The sequence below is a fragment of the Tachyglossus aculeatus genome, chromosome 2 (genome assembly GCF_015852505.1).
Source record: "Tachyglossus aculeatus isolate mTacAcu1 chromosome 2, mTacAcu1.pri, whole genome shotgun sequence".
Lineage (NCBI taxonomy): Eukaryota > Metazoa > Chordata > Mammalia > Monotremata > Tachyglossidae > Tachyglossus > Tachyglossus aculeatus.
The window spans coordinates 43427286-43446837 of record NC_052067.1 but is presented as its reverse complement, the minus strand read 5'-3'; the positions used below and the strand labels follow the sequence as shown (position 1 = coordinate 43446837).

General features: G+C 45.8%; 1 protein-coding gene across 1 annotated transcript; it reads left to right on the top strand.

Moving 5' to 3' along the window:
- The first annotated feature begins 361 nt into the window (after positions 1–361).
- DCLK3 (doublecortin like kinase 3) lies at positions 362–19210 on the top strand. Its single transcript, XM_038761894.1, has 10 exons — positions 362–375; positions 1799–1875; positions 2439–2486; positions 2713–2741; positions 4127–4182; positions 4513–4526; positions 6881–8778; positions 13166–13298; positions 16088–16255; positions 18919–19210. Exons 1-10 carry the CDS (start codon positions 362–364, stop codon positions 19110–19112), a joined length of 2631 nt encoding a protein of 876 aa, XP_038617822.1. The 3' UTR covers positions 19113–19210.
- Positions 19211–19552: the final 342 nt, after the last annotated feature.

The following is a 19552-nucleotide window of genomic DNA, read 5'->3' as shown; positions in this document are numbered from 1 at the left end:
TAACCTGATTAGCTTGTATCTACCCCAGCGCTTAGTCCAGTGTCTGTCACCTAGTAAGCGCTCAACAAATGCCTTAAAAAAATGAAAACTGAAGGGGATCATTTTGAGAGGGACAATGGGGGAGTGTAAGTCATTTAGTCAATATTTTAAAGAAAACTCCAGGGATCTGAGGCAGAAAAATCAGATGTGGAAACCTCCACCCTGAAAGCTTTGTTGAGGAAATTTTAAAGGGACCGATCAACGGTATTTATTGAGTGCTTACCGTGTGCAGAGAACTCATTAAGTGCCTGGGAGAGTACCATCCAATAGAGTTGATAGACACTTTCCCCTGCCCACAAGGAGCTTACAGTCTAGTGGGATCATGATACATTTCAGGTAAGTGGCCTTCCCTGACTAAGCCCTCCTTTCCTCTTCTCCCATTCCCTTCTGTGTCACCCTGATTTGTTCCCTTTATTCATCCCTTCATCCCAGCTCCACAGCACTTATGTCCATATCTGTAATTTATTTATATTAATGTCTGTCTCCCCCTCTAGACTGTAAGCTCATTGTGGGAAGGGAATGTGTCTGTTTATTGTAATATGGTACTCTCTCAAGTGCTTAGTGGCTCAGTGGAAAGAGCACGGGCTTGGGAGTCAGAGGTCATGGGTTCTAATCCCTACTCTGCCACTTGTCAGCTGTGTGACTTTGGGCAAGTCACTTGACTTCTCTGTGCCTCAGTTAACTCATCTGGAAAATGGGGATTATGACTGTGAGCCCCATGTGGGACAATCTGATTACCTTGTAACCCTCCCAGCGCTTAGAACAGTGCTTGGCACATAGTAAGCACTTAACAAATGCCATCATCATCATCATCATCATTACAGTGTTCTGCACACGGTAAGTGCTCGATAAATATGATTGAATGAAAATAAATTAGGGTAGTATCAGTCAATCAGAAAGCATCATTATGGGTTTATGTATGCTCAATATCTTATATAGAAAGGTAAACAGCTTCCTTTTCTGCCTCTAGATCCAAAAAGTAGAAAGCAAAAATTTCCATAGAAGGTCATGTATTCCCACATACTTCTTTATCCCTATTTATAATCACACTAAGAAAATTGCTCATTTTTCAGTCAATCACTTGTGAAAGAAAAAGGAGTGAGAAGCAGCATGGCCTGGTGGATAGAGTGGATTCAGAAAGACCTGGGTTCTAATTCTGGCTCCTCCACTTGTCTGCTATGTGACCTTGGGCAAGTCACTTAAACTCTCTGGGACTCATCTGTAAAATGGGGATTAAGACTGTGAGCCCCATGTGGGACAGGCACCGTGCCCAACTTGATTATTTTGTATCTACCCCAGCAGTTAGTACGGGGGCCGGCACATAGTTAGTGCTTAACTGGTATCATAAAAAAGTGGCTTGAATTTAATCTGTAGCCACTGAAGATGGACTAGAGATTGGTTTTAGTTACATAAATTTTAGCAGGTGCCAAGGCAGAGAGACTGAAACTTTGGTGTGTCACTGGCTGCTGAGTTAGCTGAAAATAATGTAGGGAATCTGGCTGGTGAGTTGAAGACTTCATGAAGTTAAAAAAGAATATCTTTATTTATGTTTTAATGTTTCTTCTAAGTCTGTTCGTCACCACCTTGTCAATAATCGTTCCACTAGCTTTTGCCTACGTAATTATTAATGTGTTTATTATAGCCAAATATATCCTTCCTCATTAGCAGTATATCAAGCTACAAATGGAATACCTTCTCTTAATAATAGTGTTTCACGGAAAGAAAATGAGCAATTAACCTTTTCTTGGTATTGTGTTAGGCAATATCCAACAGAAACCTTGAAACTATTTTGCATAATCGAATTTCTAAAGCAGTTTCTTGCCAATATTATATATGGTAAATGCGTCATCTCATTTTTCTGGGTAGTGTTCAGTTATTTAATTAATGTGCTAACAATAGAACATCTGTGTTCTGAAAAACATGAATGGGATTTCAACATTAAGTACTTCATCAAATCAAGCCCTAGAAATCACCAGAAACTGTGAGGTCTGTTGAAACAATGTGGGCTAATGGAAAGAGCACCAGCCTCAGAGCCAGAGAACCTGGGTTCTAATTCTGCTTCTGCCACTTGTCTGCTGTGTGGTCGTGAGCAAGCCCCTTAACTTCTTTATGTCTCAATTTCCTCATGTGTAAAATGGAGATTCAATACTTGCTCACCTTAGATTGTGAGCCTCATTGTGGGCCAGGGACTGTGTCTGACTGGATTATCTTGTATCTACCCCAGCGCTTAGTACACTGCTTGGCCCTGCTAACCACTTAACAAATGCCACACTTATCATTATAAATACCATTGATGATATAATATGTCTTGCCGCACTCAGTACTCAGGTGATGGATGGCAAGCTCTTAACAAATACTGCAATCATTATTGACCAATATCTTGGCTGCCTATTTTGCAGGAAACTTTCAGCATGACTTTAAGTTAAATAACCTGCCGGTTGTTTGCGGTAAACTTTTTTTCTGGGTTATATAAATGGCTCTTTATTTTAGGTCTGGTTTTCAGAATTTCGCGTTTAGGGAAGGATGTTGTATAAGAAGAGTGAAATAGCTGAGACAATACTTTTAACACTCTTTTTTGGGGCTGCTGGGTGAAATGATGATTTTTGTGTGATTTTTGATGATATACAAGTCATATCTCTTGGATTGTGGTCAGTGTCCTTATTTGGCTAAAAGCTGCCAATTTCTTTTATAAGCCTGACCAGGTAATGTCATTTCAAATAACAATCCTAGACGGCCAGGGCAGAAGCCTTTTTTAATTCATCATTTTAAATGACTGTGGTATTTAAGTGCCTGTACATGTCAAACGCTGTACTGAGCGCTAGGGTAGATACAAGAAAATCAGACTGGATACAGTTCCTGCTGCAAATAGGGCTCACAGGCTAAGAGGGAGGGAGACCCCTCCCCACAGCACGTGTATATATATTTGTACATATTTATTACTCTATTTTACTTGTTTATATTTACTATTCTAATATTCTAATATTTACTATTCCATTTATTTTGTTAATGATGTGCATATAGCTTTAATTCTATTTGTTCTGACAATTTTAACACCTGTCTACATGTTTTGTTTTATTGTCTGTCTCCCCCTTCTAGACTGTGAACCCATTGTTGGGTAGGGACCATCCCTATATGTTGCCGACTTGTACTTCCCAAGCGCTTAGTACAGTGCTCTGCACACAGTAAGCGCTCAATAAATACGATTGAATGAATGAACATGGACTCAATTGTCCCTCTCTGGACTGTAAGCTCATTGAGGGCAGGGATCATGTCTATCAACTCTGTTAGTTTGAACTCTCCTAAGTTTTTAGTACAGTGCTCTGTACACAGTAAGTGCTCAATAAATTCCACTGTTGTTGATGATGATGAAACTCCATTTTACAGATGAGAACAGTGAGGCACAGAGAAGTTAAGTCACTTGTCCCAGGTCACAGACAGGCCAGTGAGGGGGCTGGGATTAGAACTCAGGTCCCCTGATTAATAATAATGTTGGTATTTGTTAAGCGCTTACTATGTGCCAAGCACTGTTCTAAGTGCTGGGGTAGATACGAAGGAATCATGTTGTCCCACGTGGGGCTCACAGTCTTCATCCCCATTTTACAGATGAGCTAACTGAGGCACAGAGAAGTTAAGTGACTTGCCCAAGGTCACACAGCTGGCAAGTGGCAGATCCGGGATTAGAACCCACGACCTCTGACCCCCAAGCCGGTGCTCTTTCCACTATTAGACCTGTGTTTCTGCCATAGGCCATGCTGCTTTCCTGCTAGATCCCCGTGCTTCCTGTCTCCCCAAACAAGCAGAGCTGTAAAATCAGGAATAATGTTGATTTCTGTCTATCTGTGTTGTGAAAATACTCTGTCTTTGGGGGGTTGTTTACTTTTGGCTTTATCCTTAATTGGCATTTGTCCCAGCTGATTACTCAAGAACCCTGAACCCCACTGATTATTTCAACAATAACTTCCTCCCTGACCCCCGTCCAATTTATAAGTCCTGTTAAAAGAAGCTGTATCAATTCAGCCTCTTTCAATGTTCTCGGCAAAATAACGGCCAACCCTTGAAATATATTTCTGTTTTGGACTTCTTTTAGTTTTCCCAGATCCTCACAAATATAGCCAGTTGCCCATCAAAATCTGTGTTTTTCTGGTATTTATATTTTATATTTATTTACATTAACATCTGTGTACCCTTCTAGACTGTAAACCCGCTGTGGGCAGAGAATGTGTCTACCAACTCTGTTAGATTGTATCCTCCCAAGAGCTTAGTGCAGTGCTTTGATACAGTAAGCACTCAATAAATACAATTGATTGATTGGTTGATATTGAATCAGGGATTCTGTATCCCGGAGCTGTTGTTTCTTTTTTCAATGCCCAGTTTGATCTTGGTTGCGGGCATTTAATTAAGAGGTAAGTTATGACAGAAGAGGGGAAACCAATATTGAAAATTGCTAAGATTTTTTGAGTGTTTGTCTCCTAGGGAATCAGGGTTGAGTAATCTTAATAATAAGAAGCGTGATATTTGCTAAGAACTTGCTATTTAGGAAGGAAGAGCTTAATGCTGGGACTGAATGGGGATAGGCAGAGAATTATTTTTCTCTTTGCTTGCTTTTTCAACTCTCCCATTCCCTGGAGGTATCTGTGTGAGCCTCTTGTTTCTTTTTCTGGCCTCTGATACACTGCCACAATAATACTAATAATTATTGCAGTGTTGGCAAAGTGCTTCGCTGAGTGCCAAGCAGTTTATTAAACATCTCAGTAGATGCAAGATTATCAGGTCAGACACAGTCTCTGGACCACTGGGGGATGAGGCAGCAGTACTGGGAGCGGGGTGGTAAAATAGGATGGAGAGATGATATATCAGTCCTAGAAGAGATGTGCTTTTAGCAGTTCATTCCTTCATTCAGTTGTATTTATTGAGCACCTAGTGCATGCAAAGCACTCTACAAAGTGCTTGGGAGCGTACAATGTAATAATAAACACATTCCCTGCCAGCAACGAACTTCCAGTCTAGAGGGCGAGACAGATGTTAATAAAAATGAATAAATTACATTAAATTACTGGGCTTTGAAGATGGGGAGAGCCGTGGTTTACCAGATCATCATCATAACAATAGCAGTGATGGTACTTGTTAAGTGCTTACTGTGTGTCAAGCACTGTGCTAAGCGCTGGGGTGGATAAAAGTGAATCAGGTTGGACACAGTCCCCCTTGGGGCTCACAGGCTAACTAGGATGTGAAGGGGGAGGAAGTTCCAAACAGGAGGGAGATGGCAAGAGAGACGAGAATGAGGCCTAGAGAGGAGATTGGCGTCAGAGGAGCGGAATGTGTGGGTTGGGTTGTAGTGGGAGATTGAGTGTTAAGAAAAAGGCAGCCGAGTGAGCATTTTAAAACTGAAGGCGGGGAGTTTCTGCTTCATGCGGAGAGAGATGGGCAAACATGGGAGTATTTGAGGAATGGGGAGACAGGCTCAGAACGATGTTATATACCTGAAGTGTCTGGATTACTGTATCAGCCTCCTCTCCGATCTCCCATCGTCCTGTCTCTCCCCACTTCAATCCATACTTCACGCCGCTGCCCGGATTGTCTTTGTCCAGAAACGCTCTGGGCATGTTACTCCCCTCTTCAAACATCTCCAGTAGCTAACAATCAATCTGCGCATCAGGCAGAAACTCCTCACCCTCAGCTTCAAGGCTGTCCATCCCCTCGTCCCCTCCTACCTCACCTCCCTTCTCTCCTTCTACAGCCCAGCCCGCACCCTCTGCTCCTCTGCCGCTAATCTTCTCACCGTGCCTCGTTCTCGCCTGTCCCGCCATCGACCCCCTGCCCATGTCCTCCCCCTGGCCTGGAATGCCCTCCCTCCGCACATCTGCCAAGCTAGCTCTCTTCCTCCCTTCCAAGCCCTACTGAGAGCTCACCTCCTCCAGGAGGCCTTCCCAGACTGAGCCCCCTCCTTCCTCTCCCCCTCCTCCCCATCCGCCACCTTACCTCCTTCCCCTCCCCACAGCACCTGTGTATATGTATATATGTATGTATTTATTACTCTATTTATTTTATTTGTACATATTTATTCTATTTTTTTTATTTTGTTAATATGTTTTGTTTTGTTCTCTGTCTCCCTCTTCTAGACTGTGAGCCCACTGTTGGGTAGGGACTGTCTCTATATGTTGCCAACTTGTACTTCCCAAGCACTTAGTACAGTGCTCTGCACACAGTAAGCACTCAATAAATACGATTGAATGAATGAATGAATGAATTTATTTACATTAATGTCTGTCTTCCCCTCTAGGCTATAAAGTCGCCGAGGGCAGGGAACCTCTCTCCCAACCCTGGTAGATTTTTATATTGTATTCTCTCAAGCGCTTAGTACAGCACTCAGCTCACAGTAAGCGCTCAATAAATACGATTGATTGAGTCCACTCACCCACTTTAGCCAAACCACCCTGAGGATGTCAACGGAGCCTCACCAGAGTGAACTGGTCCGGAGCAAAGCATAGCAGCTCACCTTTTAAGAAAGACTTCACCACTTAGAAAAGACCCATTTGAACACCCTCCAAGAGACCTTCCCTGACTAAGCCCTCATTCCCCCTTTCCCACTCCCTTCTGCATCGCCCTGACTTGCTCCCGTTACTCATCCCCCGTCGCAGTCCCACAGCACTTACGTCCATATCTGGAATTTCTTTATATTAATGTCTGCCTCCTGCTCTAGACTGTAAGCTTGTTGTGGGCAGGGAATGCATCTGTCATATTGTATTGTCCTCTCTCAAGCACCTAGTCCATAGGAAGTGCTCAATTTATGGATTGGAAATGGCCGTGACTCAAAGCCTATTGTCCTTTTCTTCTGTTTCAGGTCCTCGGGGCCCTCTCAACCCCCCCAGCAAAGATGTAGCCTCAAGGATGTCAGAGCGGCAGCTCCACGGCCCTTGTCCTCCCGCCGGACGGGACCATTTTGAAAAACCAATCTTGGGCCCTCCCAGCTTGGCTTCCCCGAGACCGAACCCCCAGAATGGCTTCCACCCTCTCTACACGCAAAACAGCCCCACAAAACCTCACGTCATCACGGTTGTGAAGCCAGGAGGGCCCACGCCCAGGAAGGTCACCCTTCTCCTCAACAGAAAGTCTGGGGCGACTTTCGAACGGCTGATCGCTGACATCTCAGAAGCCCTGGGCTTTCCCCCGGGGAAGAACGACCGGGTGAGGAAACTGTATAACCTGAAGGGCAAGGAAGTTCGGAGCATCTCAGACTTCTTCAGGGAAGGTGATGCTTTCATCGCCGTGGGAGGGGAGCAGTTGACCCTGAAGAACATTCAGGCGGCCATAGAGGAACTCTACTCCATCACACCCCGGGCCCTTGCTTCGACCCAGAAGAGCTCGGAGTTGTCCCTGGAGCTGAAAAGCAGACTGGGGAGCAAGGTTCAGAAAGCTGACCGCCCCTGTGGAGAAAGTCCGATCACCAAGGGTCGCTGCGAAGCTGTTGTCCCCAAGCAGGAGGGGAAAGCCAATGGCGGGGTGATGAGGCCAGAGGATGAGGTGAGCCCCCAGAAGAAGTGGGGTCGGGAGAGGGGGGAGCGCGAGAAAGACGGCAAGCCCCTCAGGAAAGCCCGAGAAGAGGAGAGCCATTTGACTCGGGAAAAGCAACACGGGAGTGAAATGGCCACGGAGCCGGGGCAGGTGACGAGGTGTGAGAAATGCAAGCATGAGGGCTCCCTGCGGCAAACGCTGCAGAGGAAAGGCCTGACGGAGCTCGCCCTCGGGAACAACCAGCTGGAGTCGGGGAAGGGCCGGAGCTGTAGGAATGTGGGAAGGATGGGAAAGATGAGGAGTTTCAAGGGACCCCACAAGGAGGGCTCACTGGATGGGAAAGAAATCACATGGAAGAAAGACCTTGGTGACAGTAGCTGGAGAAGTGGCCCCAGCACTCCCAGCCAGGAACCGGAAAAGTCAAAATGGAATTTGGAGAGGAAAGAGCAGAGGGACCCAGAAATCCACGGAAATAACCCCGGCGCATCTCTGAGCGTGAGGAGAGAAGACCCGGGGGAGCAGTGGAACCCAGAGGGAAGCTTGAGGGGACGACAGAAAGATGTTCGGAGCCCGCCTAGGAGTGAGCCGAGTGGTTGGCTAGGGAGAGAAGGCTGGGAACCAGAGAAACCCTCAGTTGGCCGAAGAGAGGAGGAGGAGAAGATGGGGAAGGCGAAGGAGAAAAGAGGCGAAGCAGGAAAAAGGGTGACGCAGGGAGAAAGTGAACACGGGCGAGCCGACCAAAGGTGGGAATCTAAGGCGGGCACAGAAGGCAAGTCACAGGGCATGGAGGGCAAGAAGCCGAGGCCTTGCGGCACCAGGAAGGCCGACGTGGAAAGATACTACGAGATTGGCCGGAACATCGGGGATGGGAACTTCGCCGTGGTGAAAGAGTGCCGGCACTTGGTAACCAAACAGGCCTACGCCATGAAAATCATCGACAAGTCCAAGCTGAAGGGCAGAGAGGGCATGGTGGACAGCGAGATCGTCATCATCCAGAGCCTCTCCCACCCCAATATAGTGAGTTTGCACGAGGTATACGAAACCGGAACGAAGATCTACCTGATCCTGGAGTACGTCCAGGGAGGAGACCTCTTTGATGCCATCTTGGAAAGCGTCAAGTTCACGGAACACGACGCGGCCCTCATGCTCACCGACCTGTGCGAGGCCCTCGTCCACATGCATGACAAGAACATCGTCCACCGCGACCTCAAACCGGAAAACCTCTTGGTGAGTCTCGAAGCGGGCTCTGGTTTTGACCGGAGGTCGGAGCCTTCCTTTCCTCTTCTCCCATTCCCTCCTGTGTCACCCTGACTTGCTCCCTTTATTCACCCCCTGCACCCCTCTCAAGGTTAAACCTGGGGAATTTCCAGTATTCTACCAGTCCCGGCTACAGGAGGGAGAGTCAAACAGAGGCCTACCCATTCCATTCCTAGCTTGGGCAGTTCCTAGCGAGTGGAAGGCAATTTGCTACATGTCAAAACTCACCTGTGTTGGGCAGCAGCGGCATGGGAAAGAGTCGAGGGCAGAGACTCGAGTTAACTCGTGGAAGGCAGCAGTGGTAAACCACTTCCGTATTTTTACCAAGAAACCTCCAAGGATCCACTACCAGAACGATTGCAGATGGAGAGGGGGCCGTTCTGGGAGAGATATGTCCATGGTATTGCTATGGGTTGGAAACGACTTGACAGCATAAGACAAGACAGGCACCTTCCAGCCACACTGTATTCTTGTCCATATCTGTAACATATTTATTTCTATTAATGTCTGTCTCCCCCTCTAGGTTTCAAGCTCGTTGTGGGCAGGGAACGTGTCTGTTTATTGTTATATTATTTTCTCCCAAGTGCTTAGTACAGTGCTCTGCACACAGTAAGAGCTCAATAAATACCACTGACTGACTGACTTAACCCACTGTTGGACCCAAACAAAACTCCTAGTAGATAGCACCCGGGCCTGGGTGTCTGGAGAGCCTTTGAGAAGCAGCATGGCCTAGGGGTTAAAGCACAAGCCTAGGAGTTAGAAGGACCTGGATTCTAAGTCCAGCTCCACCACATGTCTGCTGGGTGACCTTGGGCAAGTCCCTTCACTTTTCTGGGCCTCGGCTCCCTCATCTGTAAAATGGGGATTAAGACTGTGAGCCTTATGTGGGACATATGTTGCCAACTTGTACTTCCCAAGTGCTTAGTACAGTGCTCTGCACACAGTAAGCTCTCAATAAATACAATTGATTGATTGACATGGTTAGTGTCCAACCTGATTATTCATTCAATCGTATTTATTGAGCGCTTACTGTGTGCAGAGCACTGTACTAAGCACTTGGGAAGTACAAGTCAGCAACACATAGAGACGGTCTCTACCCGATAATGGGCTCAAAGTCTAGAAGGGGGAGACAGACAATAAAACAAAAGATGTAGACAGGTGTCAAAAGCATCAGAACAAATAGAATTAAAGCTATATGCACATCAATAACAAAATAAATAGAATAGTAAATATGTACAAGTAAAATAAATAGAGTAATAAATCTGTACAAATTTATATACAAGTGCTGTGGGGAGGGGGAGGAGGAGAGGATAACGAGGGCTTAGTCTGGGAAGGCCTTCTGGAGGAGGTGAGCTCTCAGTAGGGCTTTGAAGGGAGGAAAAGAGCTAGCTTGGCAGATGTGCGGAGGGAGAGCATTCCAGGCCAGGGGAAGGATATGGGCCGGGGCTTCTATCTCCCCCAGTGCTACAAGATAATGAAGTTGGATGCAGCCCATGTCCCACCTAGGGTTCACAGTCTAAATCCCCATTTTGCAGATGAGGGAACTGAGGCCCAGAGAATTGAAGGGAGTTGCCCAAGGTCACCCAGCAGACAAGTGGCAGAGCCGGGATTGGAACCCAGGCCCTTCTGACTCCTAGGCCCGGGCTCTATCTACTTAGTTCACCCTGCTTCTCACGTGCTTTGTCCTGCAAAGGCTGGAAGCAATTTAATAATAATAATAATAATGGCATTTATTAAGCACTTACTATGTGCAGAGCACTGTTCTAAGCGCTGGGGAATTTACAAGGTGATCAGGTTGTCTCACGTGGGGCTCACAGTCTTCATCCCCATTTTACAGATGAGGGAACTGAGGCCCAGAGAAGTGAAGTGACTTGCCCTAAGTCACACAGCTGACAAGTGGTGGAGCTGGGATTTGAACCCATGACCTCTGACTCCAAAGCCCATGCTTTTTCCACTGAGCCACGCTGCTTCTCTATTGGCAATTTGGCAATTTGGCCATTTCCAGGTCTTGGTTGGTCTTCCTCAGCGTCATAGACTTTTCCAGTTCTTCAGAGCTGGGGGTTTTCCGGGTTGAGCATTCTCCTGTTATAGGTGAAGATGATGATGATGATGATGATGGTAAGGATGATGATCATGTTGATGAGACAGCTTTTCTGAAGGAAATTATAAGTGGCGAAAATGATTCATCTATTTAAAGGAATTACTTGATCATTCAAACCAAATGGGTTTTAGGGAAGCTTTGTTAATAACAACAATACTACTAATAATAATGATAGTACTTGTTAAGCGCTATGTGCCAGGCACTGTACTAAGCGCGGGGGTGGTTACAAACTAATCAAGTTGGACACAGTCCCTGTCCCATATGGGGCTCACAGTCTCAATCCCCATTTTACAGAGGCCCAGAGAAGTGAATTGACTTGCCCAATGTCACACAGCAGACAAGTGGCAGAGCTGGGATTAGAACCCATGACTTTCAGACTCTGAAGTGGGTAATTTCTTTGTTTGGAAACTAGAAAAAGAATTCATTGTTATGTGACCTTTGTCAAGCTACTTAAGTTCTCTGTGCCTCAGTTACTTCATCTGTAAAATGGGGATTAAGACTATGAGTCCCATGTGGGATAGGGACTGTGTCCAACCCGATTCGCTTATATCTACCCCAATGCTTAGCACAGTGCCTGGCACATAGTGAGTGCTCAACAAATACTATAAAAAAAGATTATGTTTATGAGAATGGAAAACGGAAGACATTTCCATAGTCCTATGTCATGCACCTTCAAAATCGGAAGAAAACAAAATTGGAGAAGTAGCATGGTCTAGTGGGTAGAGCACGGGCCTGGGAATGAGAAGGACCTGGGTTCTAATCCCAACTCCGCCGCTTGTCTGCTCTGAGACTTCGGGCAAAAAGAAACTGAGGCAAGTTGTCTTCGTTTTTAGAGGATTGTGAGAAATATGACATTTGCTGCCCTCTTGTGTTGTGAGCCAAAGTTGGAAGATTGCCTACAGACTGAAAATTTGGCAGTGGTCACTTTTAAAAAAAATGGTATTTATTAAGCACAATTTGTTAAGTAGATAGGAGGCAATCAGGTTGATCACAGTCCATGTCCCACTTGGGGCTCACAATTTTAATCCAATTTCCTCTTGTGTTCTTCCCTAAACTGTTTTTATCTGTTTCTAATTTTCTAAAATCTCTCTGAGAAAGGAATAATAATAATAATGGCAATAGTAATATTTAAGCGCTTATTATTTGTTAAGCAATGTGCTAAACATTGAGGTAGGTACAAGATAATCAGTTCCCACATGGGCTCATAGTCTGAGTAGGAGGGAGAACAGGTATTAAACATTTTGCAGTTGAGGCCCTGAGAAGTGAAGTGGCTTGCCCATGGTTACACAACAGCCAAGTGGCAGAGCCAGGATTAGAACCCAGATCATCATCAATCGTATTTATTGAGCGCTTACTGTGTGCAGAGCACTGTACTAAGTGCTTGGGAAGTACAAGTTGGCAACATATGCAACATAAGTTGGCAACCCAGATCCTCTGGCTCCCAGGCACCTGCTTGACACAGTCCCTTTGAGGTCTGTAAAGTCTTTGAGCAGAGGGATTGTGTCCCGTTTCACCTCTCCCAAGCACTTGGAGCAGAGCTCTGCACATAGTGGTCTTGTTTTGTCATATGCTGTTGAGTTGTGTTCGACCCAGAGTCACTCTGTGGACATCCAGGATGCTCCACCTACACCTGCAGTCGTTCTGGTAGTGTATCCATAGAGTTTTCATGGTAAAAATACCGAAGTGGTTTACCGTTGCCTCCTTCTGCCCGGTAAACCTGAGTCACCGCCCTCGACTGTCTCCCATGCCTCTGCTGCCCAGCACAGAGGAGTTTCGACTTGTCGATTTGTAGCAGATGGCCTTCCACATGCTAGGAAGTGCCCAATCTAGGATTGGAATGGGTATGCCTCCGCTTGACTCTCCCTCCTATAGCTGAGACTGGTAGAGTACTGGAAACTCTCCAGGTACCATCCAGAGAGGGGACAATCCCCATAGTTTCCTCTTTAGTTCAGGAAGCTTGTTTTGCCCTCGCCAAGATTTGGTCAAAAATTATAATTTCTTCTTGGAAAACAAACCAGGTGAAACAAGGTACTTTCTCAGAATGGACTTGTCTAGTCATTTGGTTGTGGTAGCTTAAAAATAAATATATATATATATTTTGTTTTTGGGCTCCAATAATAGACTGTTCTTATTCTTGAATTTGCCCCACTTAGCTAAAGGGTAAACCCAAAGTTCTGCTTTGATCTCTTATTTCTCCTTGGCTTGAATTTTTCACTCCCATTTCTGACACATTTCCTCGTTTATATCTCGTGGCAGGTTCAGCGCAACGCAGACAAATCTACCACACTCAAACTGGCTGATTTTGGCCTCGCCAAGTACGTCGTGAAGCCCATATTCACCGTGTGTGGGACTCCAACTTATGTGGCCCCTGAAATTCTTGCCGAGAAAGGTCAGTGTGCTGCAGAGGAGCAACAACCCCTTCGAATGGTAGAAACTTATAACTCTATTGCTACTGTGCTCTGAACCTCAAACAGGCATCTGAATTTTTTTTTTACAGCATTAAGCTCTTATTATGTGCCAGGCACTGTACTAAGCACTGGGGAAGATACAAAGTAATTAGTTTGGATGCAGTTCATGTACCACGTGGGGTTCACAGTCTTATTCAAGTGATTAGTACAGTGGTCTGCACACAGTAAGCGCTCAATAAATATGATTGATTGATTGATTGATTATTCCCCATTTTATAGATGAAATGAGGGAACTGAGGCGGAGAGAAGTGAAGCAACTTGACCAACATCACAGAGCAGTCATCCTGTACCTCCCCCAGGGCTTGGCATAGTGATTGGCATTTTGTAAGCACTTGGCCAATGCCACCATCATTACCACTATTCCATGGATCCTAAAATCAAAGGGTGGGATCCCAAGATGTATGGGGAAACCCATAAGGCACAAGTTTTAAAAACTCAGTTTTAACAAATCAAATGGGGATTAAGACTGTGACCCCCATGTGGGACAGGGACTGTGTCCAACCTGAGGATCGCCTAACTTCTGCAGCACTTAGAACAGTGCCTGGCACATTGTAAGTGCTCAACAAGTACCACAGTGATGATGATGATGAGGTATCTGTCAGCAGTCTGCTTTTTTGTTGGCTTGATTCTTTTGAAAAGTGTAGCATTTTTAATTGGAAATGGCCACTTGTCTGTGTGTGACCTTAGGTAAGTCACTTAACTTTCTTATGCATCAGTTCCCTAGTCTGAAAAATAGGGGTTAAAACTGTGAGCCCCATGAAGGAAATGGACTGTGTTCATTCATTCAATCGTATTTATTGAGTGCTTACTGTGTGCAGAGCACTGTACTAAGCGCTTGGGAAGTACAAGTTGGCAACATATAGAGACGGTCCCTACCCAACAGTGGGCTCAAAGTCTAGTGTTCAACTTCGTGACTTTGAATCTACCCCATCGCTTAGTACAGTGCCTGGCACATAGTAAGCACTTAACAAATACCATAAAAAAGGTCAGAAACCACAGAGAAAGTGGGCTTAAGTGGGAGGAAATAGTTGATGCTTTTTGACCTAAAATCATTAACTCATTAGATGAGATTGTAATTGGATTGAAATTCAGTTAGATTGCAAACTCTTTTAGGGTAGGGATTGTCCTTTTCTTTTGCTCCCAAGTGCCTAGTACAACTCTTTTCCACTGGGAAAGAGCATGGGCCTGGGTTTCAGAGGACCTGGGTTCTAATCCTGGCTCCATCACTTTGCTGTGTGACCTTGGGCAAGCCACTTTACTTCTCTGTTCCTCAATTTCCTTATCTGTGAAATGGGGATTATACCCTGCTCCCTCCTATTTAGACTGTGAGCCCCATGTAGGGCGGTGACTGAGCCCATCCTAATTATCTTGTAACTACTCCAGAGCTTAGTACAGTGCTTGGCCCATAGTAAGCATTTAATAAATACCCTGAGTATTATTACACAGGTTGCGTTTTTGAATGAATGAAATCCCTGAGGACTTTTTTCCCCCAACAACCTTTCCTTATTGAGAGGAATTTAGGGGTTTAGACTAGTTTAAGGATCCTGAAAGGCAGTTATCCTAAACTCCCCATCGCCCCCCTCCAAAATCCTCTGATTTAGACTGCATTTTCATGGGCACAGATAAGTGTAAAGTAGAGGCAGTTGTCAGGATAATTCAGACCTTAAACTTGCACATTTAAAAAAAATGGTATTTAAGTGCTTATTTAACTATACTAAATGCCAGGGACTATACTAAATGCTGGAGTAGAAACAAGCTGATCAGGTTGGACACCTATGGAGCTCACAGTCTTAATCTCCATTTTCCAGATGAGGTATCTGAGGCCCAGAGAAGTCAAGTGATTTGCTCAAGGTCACACAGGAGATATGTGGAGCTGGGATTAGAATCCAGGTCCTTCCGACTCCCAAGCCTGTGCTCTATCCATTAGGCAACACTCCCCTTCAGTCAAAGAGTGCTCTGTCTAGATTGATTTGGATTGGTACTACCAGTAGTGCCATTTATTGAGCACCCAGCGAGTTCAATGCACTATTCCAAGTCATTAATATGAATGAATAATTTGTGATTTTTAATTTAAAGATACGTACATAAGTGCTGTGGGGTTGGGAGTCCTTGTGACTCCCAAACCTGAGTGCTATCTACTAGGCCACACTGTTTCTCCTGAGCATCATCAGTGCTGACCTGAGCCTTGAGATGGGGAGATCCCAGGAGAGAAGCAGCATGGAGTGGTGGATAGAATCAGGGCCTGGGATTTAGAAGGACCTGGGTTCTAGTCCCGGCTCCTCCCCTTGTCTGCTGTGTGACCCTAGGGAAGTCACTTCACTTCTCTGTGCCTCAGTTCCCTCATCTGTAAAATGGGGACTAAGACTGGGGAACCCATGTGGGACAGGGACTGATAACATCGTATTTACCTCAGCACTTAGAACAGTGCTTGGCCCTTAGTAAGTGCCTAATCCCAGCTCTGCCATATGTCTACTGTGTGACCTTGGCAAGTTGCTTCAGTTCCTCATGCCTCACTTCCCTCATCTGTAAAATGGGGATTAAGACTGGGAGCCCCATGTGGGACAGGGACTGTGTCCAATCTGATTAACTTGTATCTACCCCAGTGCTTAGAGCAGTGCTTGACACATTTAAGTGCTTAACAAGTTCCATAATTATTAAATGCCATCATCAATCATCATTATCAGAGTGGTGACTGTGTGGTCCTCCGCAGGCTACGGGCTGGAGGTGGACATGTGGGCGGCTGGTGTCGTCCTCTACATCCTCCTGTGTGGCTTCCCCCCATTCCGCAGCCAGGAGCGAGACCAAGACCAGCTGTTCAACATCATCCAGCAAGGCCAGTTTGAGTTTCTCTCCCCCTACTGGGACAACATCTCTGAAGGTAATCAATCAATGGGTGGTGCTTATTGAGTGCTAACCATGTGCTTGGAACTGTATTAAACACTTGAGAGAATTAAGCACTTGAGAGAGTATGTTAGAACATCATTTTTTTTAATGGTATTTAAGTGCTTACTATGTGCTGGGCACTGTATTAAGTGCTTGAGAGAGTATGTTAGAACATAATTTTTTTTAATAGCATTTGTTAATAATAATAATAATGTTGGCATTTGTTAAGCGCTTACTAATAATAATGGTATTTATTAAGCGCTTACTATGTGCAAAGCACTGTTCTAAGCGCTGGGGAGGTTACAAGGTGATCAGGCTGTCCCACAGGGGGCTCACAGTCTTCATCACCATTTTACAGATGAGGGAACTGAGGCCCAGAGAAGTTAAGTGACTTGCCCAAAGTCCCACAGCTGACAATTGGTGGAGTGGGGATTTGAACCCATGATCTCTGACTCCAAAGTCCGGGCTCTTTCCACTGAGCCGTGCTGCTTCTCTATGCTTACTATGCTTACTCTATGTGCCAAGCACTGTTCTAAGTACTGGGATAGGTACAAGGTAATCAGGTTGTCCCACGTGGGGCTCACAGTCTTCATCCCCATTTTACAGATGAGGCAACTGAGGCCCAGAGAAGTTGTGACTTGCCCAAGGTCACACAGCTGGCAATTGGCAGAGTCAGGATTAGAACTCATGACCTCTGACTCCCAAGCCCGTGCTTTTTCCATTAAGCCATGCGGCTTCTCATAAGTGTATTGTTAAGTATATTAAGCACTTGAGAGCGTATGATACAATATCATTTTTTTAAATGGTATTTGTTAAGTGCTTACTATGGGCCAGGCACTGTTTTAAGCACTTGGGAGAGTAAACGTAATTTTTTTTTTTAATGGTATCTGTTAAGTGCTTACTATGCACTTGGGAGAATAAACAGAATTTTGTTTTTAATGGTATTTGTTAAGTGCTTACTATGTGCCAGGCATTGTTCTAAGCCCTTGGGAGAGTAAACATAATTTTTTTAATGATGTTTGTTAAGTGATTACTATGTGCCAGGCACTGTTTTAAGCACTTGAGAGAGTAAACATAATTTTTTTTAATGGTATTTGTTAAGTGCTTACTATGTGCCAGGCACTGTTCTAAGTGCTTGGGAGAGTAAACATAATTTGTTTTAATGGTATTAGTTAAGTGCTTACTATGTGCCAGGCATTGTCCTAACCTCTTAGGAGAGTAAACATAATTCTTTTTTAATGGTATTTGTTAAGCACTTACTATGTGCCAGGCACTGTACTAAGCACTGGGATAGATGCAAGCTAATCTCAGGTTGGATACTGTCCTTGTCCTACATGGGCCTCAATGACTTAATCCCCATTTTACAGATTAGGGAACTGAGGCCCAGAGAAGGGATGCTCCCCAAGGTCACCCAGCAGACAAGTGGTGGAGCCGGAATTAAAATCTTCTGCCTTCTGGCTCTAGCTACTAGGCCACACGTCCCCCACCCATAATGGATTTATAGTCTAGAGGATTTGGACTCAACTGACGCAGCTGGGATGAATCTGGGTGTGGGGTCTTATTTTGGGGTCTCCAGACCGGAGCCAGAAGGTGGTCTGTTTCCATCACAGCTGCTGGGAGGAGTTTGTGAGCTCTCAGAAGACATTGGTGCCTTTTGGATCTGGTCACTACGTCCCTTCCAAGCTGCTCCCCAAGTCTTGCTCAGCTCCTGGAGGGACACAACATGTCAGGAGGCACTTTGCCGCTCGCCAAGCCACATGACTCGCCTGCTTCTTCCTCAGCCCACAGAAAGAGTTTGTTCTGCTGGGTGGAGTAGGTGTATTCTCCCAAACTCACACAGCCTCCTTTAAATGCAGTCACTCTGGAGTAGTATATTCTTTTTTTCTTTTGTATTTGTTCAGTACACTGTACCAAGCGCTTGGGTCGATTCAAGCTAATCAGGTTGGATGGAGTCCAGGTCCCACATGGGGCTCACAGTCTTAATCCCCATTTTATGGATGGGGTAACTGAGGCCAAGAGATTAGAAGCCTGGTTCTTCTGACACCCAGGCCGGTGCTTTATCTACTGGGCCATGCTGGTTCTCTTGTCAAAGCTCTTAGTCAAAGTTCTTCCTTGTTGAAGCTCCAGGTTCTCAGGGCTTGCAGAATAATGAAGGCTTTTTCCATCTGATTTCAGCTTTGGAAGTGGTTGGGGAGCCCAAATAATAACAATAATAATAATAATTGTGGTATTTAAGCTCTTGCGATGTGCCACATACTGTACTGAGCACTGGGGTGGATACAAGCAAATCGGGTTGGACACAGTCCCTGTCCCATGGGGCTTTCAGCCTTAATCTCCATTTTACAGATGAGGTAACTGAGGCCCAGAGAAGTTATGTGACTTGACCATGGTCGTACAGCAGACAAGTGGAGGAGCTGGGATTAGAATTCCTCTGACTCCCAAGGCTCGGGCTCCACCTTCTAGGCATCACTTTTGAAAGTCTGACTTTGGTGCATTTATGGGGGTGGAGATGTCATTTTGTCAGCTTCTGGCTCGTCTGACCCTCACAGAGCACATTGAGTGCAGTTAGGCTGGAGCCAGACTGTCTGCGCCTCAGCCTTCTCACGGCCTCTTCCTTCCTCTTCTCCCTGTGCCTTCTCTCCGGGACGGATCGAGCAGCCGCCAAAGATCTGGTCAGCAGACTTCTGGTGGTAGACCCCCAAAAACGCTACTCTGCCCACCGAGTCCTTCAACACCCCTGGATCCAAACTGCCGGCAAGGCCAACAGCGTCGACCTACACCGGGAGGTGACGACCAACATCGAGCGCCACTTCCGGAGCCAACCTAAGCATGACCGAGGGGGAAACACGTAAAGCTGGCCGGGTACCTGTTCGACGAGATGGGGAGGAAATGAGGGACAGAAGGGGTAGAGCATGGGACAAGGAGACACACAGAGAGAGAGAGAAACAGAGAGAGAGAAAGTGGAAGGAGAGAAAAGGATGAGAGGCCGGGGGATGAGGAGAGAGAAGACAGGGAGAGGGGAGGGAGAAGATGAGGAGAGAGAAGACGGGAGAGAGAAGACAGGGAGAGGGGAGAGAGAAGACAGGGAGAGAGAAGACAGGGAGAGAGAAGACAGGGAGAGAGAAGACAGGGAGAGAGAAGATGGGAGAGAGAAGATAGCAGAGGGGAGAGAAGGAGGGGGAGAGAGAAGGAGAGGGAAGATGGGAGAGGGGAGAGAGAAGATGGAAGAGGGGAAAGGAGGAGAGGGAAGATGGGAGAGGGGAGAGAGAAGATGGAAGAGGGGAAAGGAGGA

Coding starts and splice junctions, on each gene's coding strand:
- DCLK3 (XM_038761894.1), top strand. Junction 2,487..2,712: donor TAACCTGCCGGTTGTTTGCG/GTAAACTTTTTT, acceptor TTTGGCTAAAAG/CTGCCAATTTCTTTTATAAG. Junction 16,256..18,918: donor CTGGGACAACATCTCTGAAG/GTAATCAATCAA, acceptor CGGATCGAGCAG/CCGCCAAAGATCTGGTCAGC.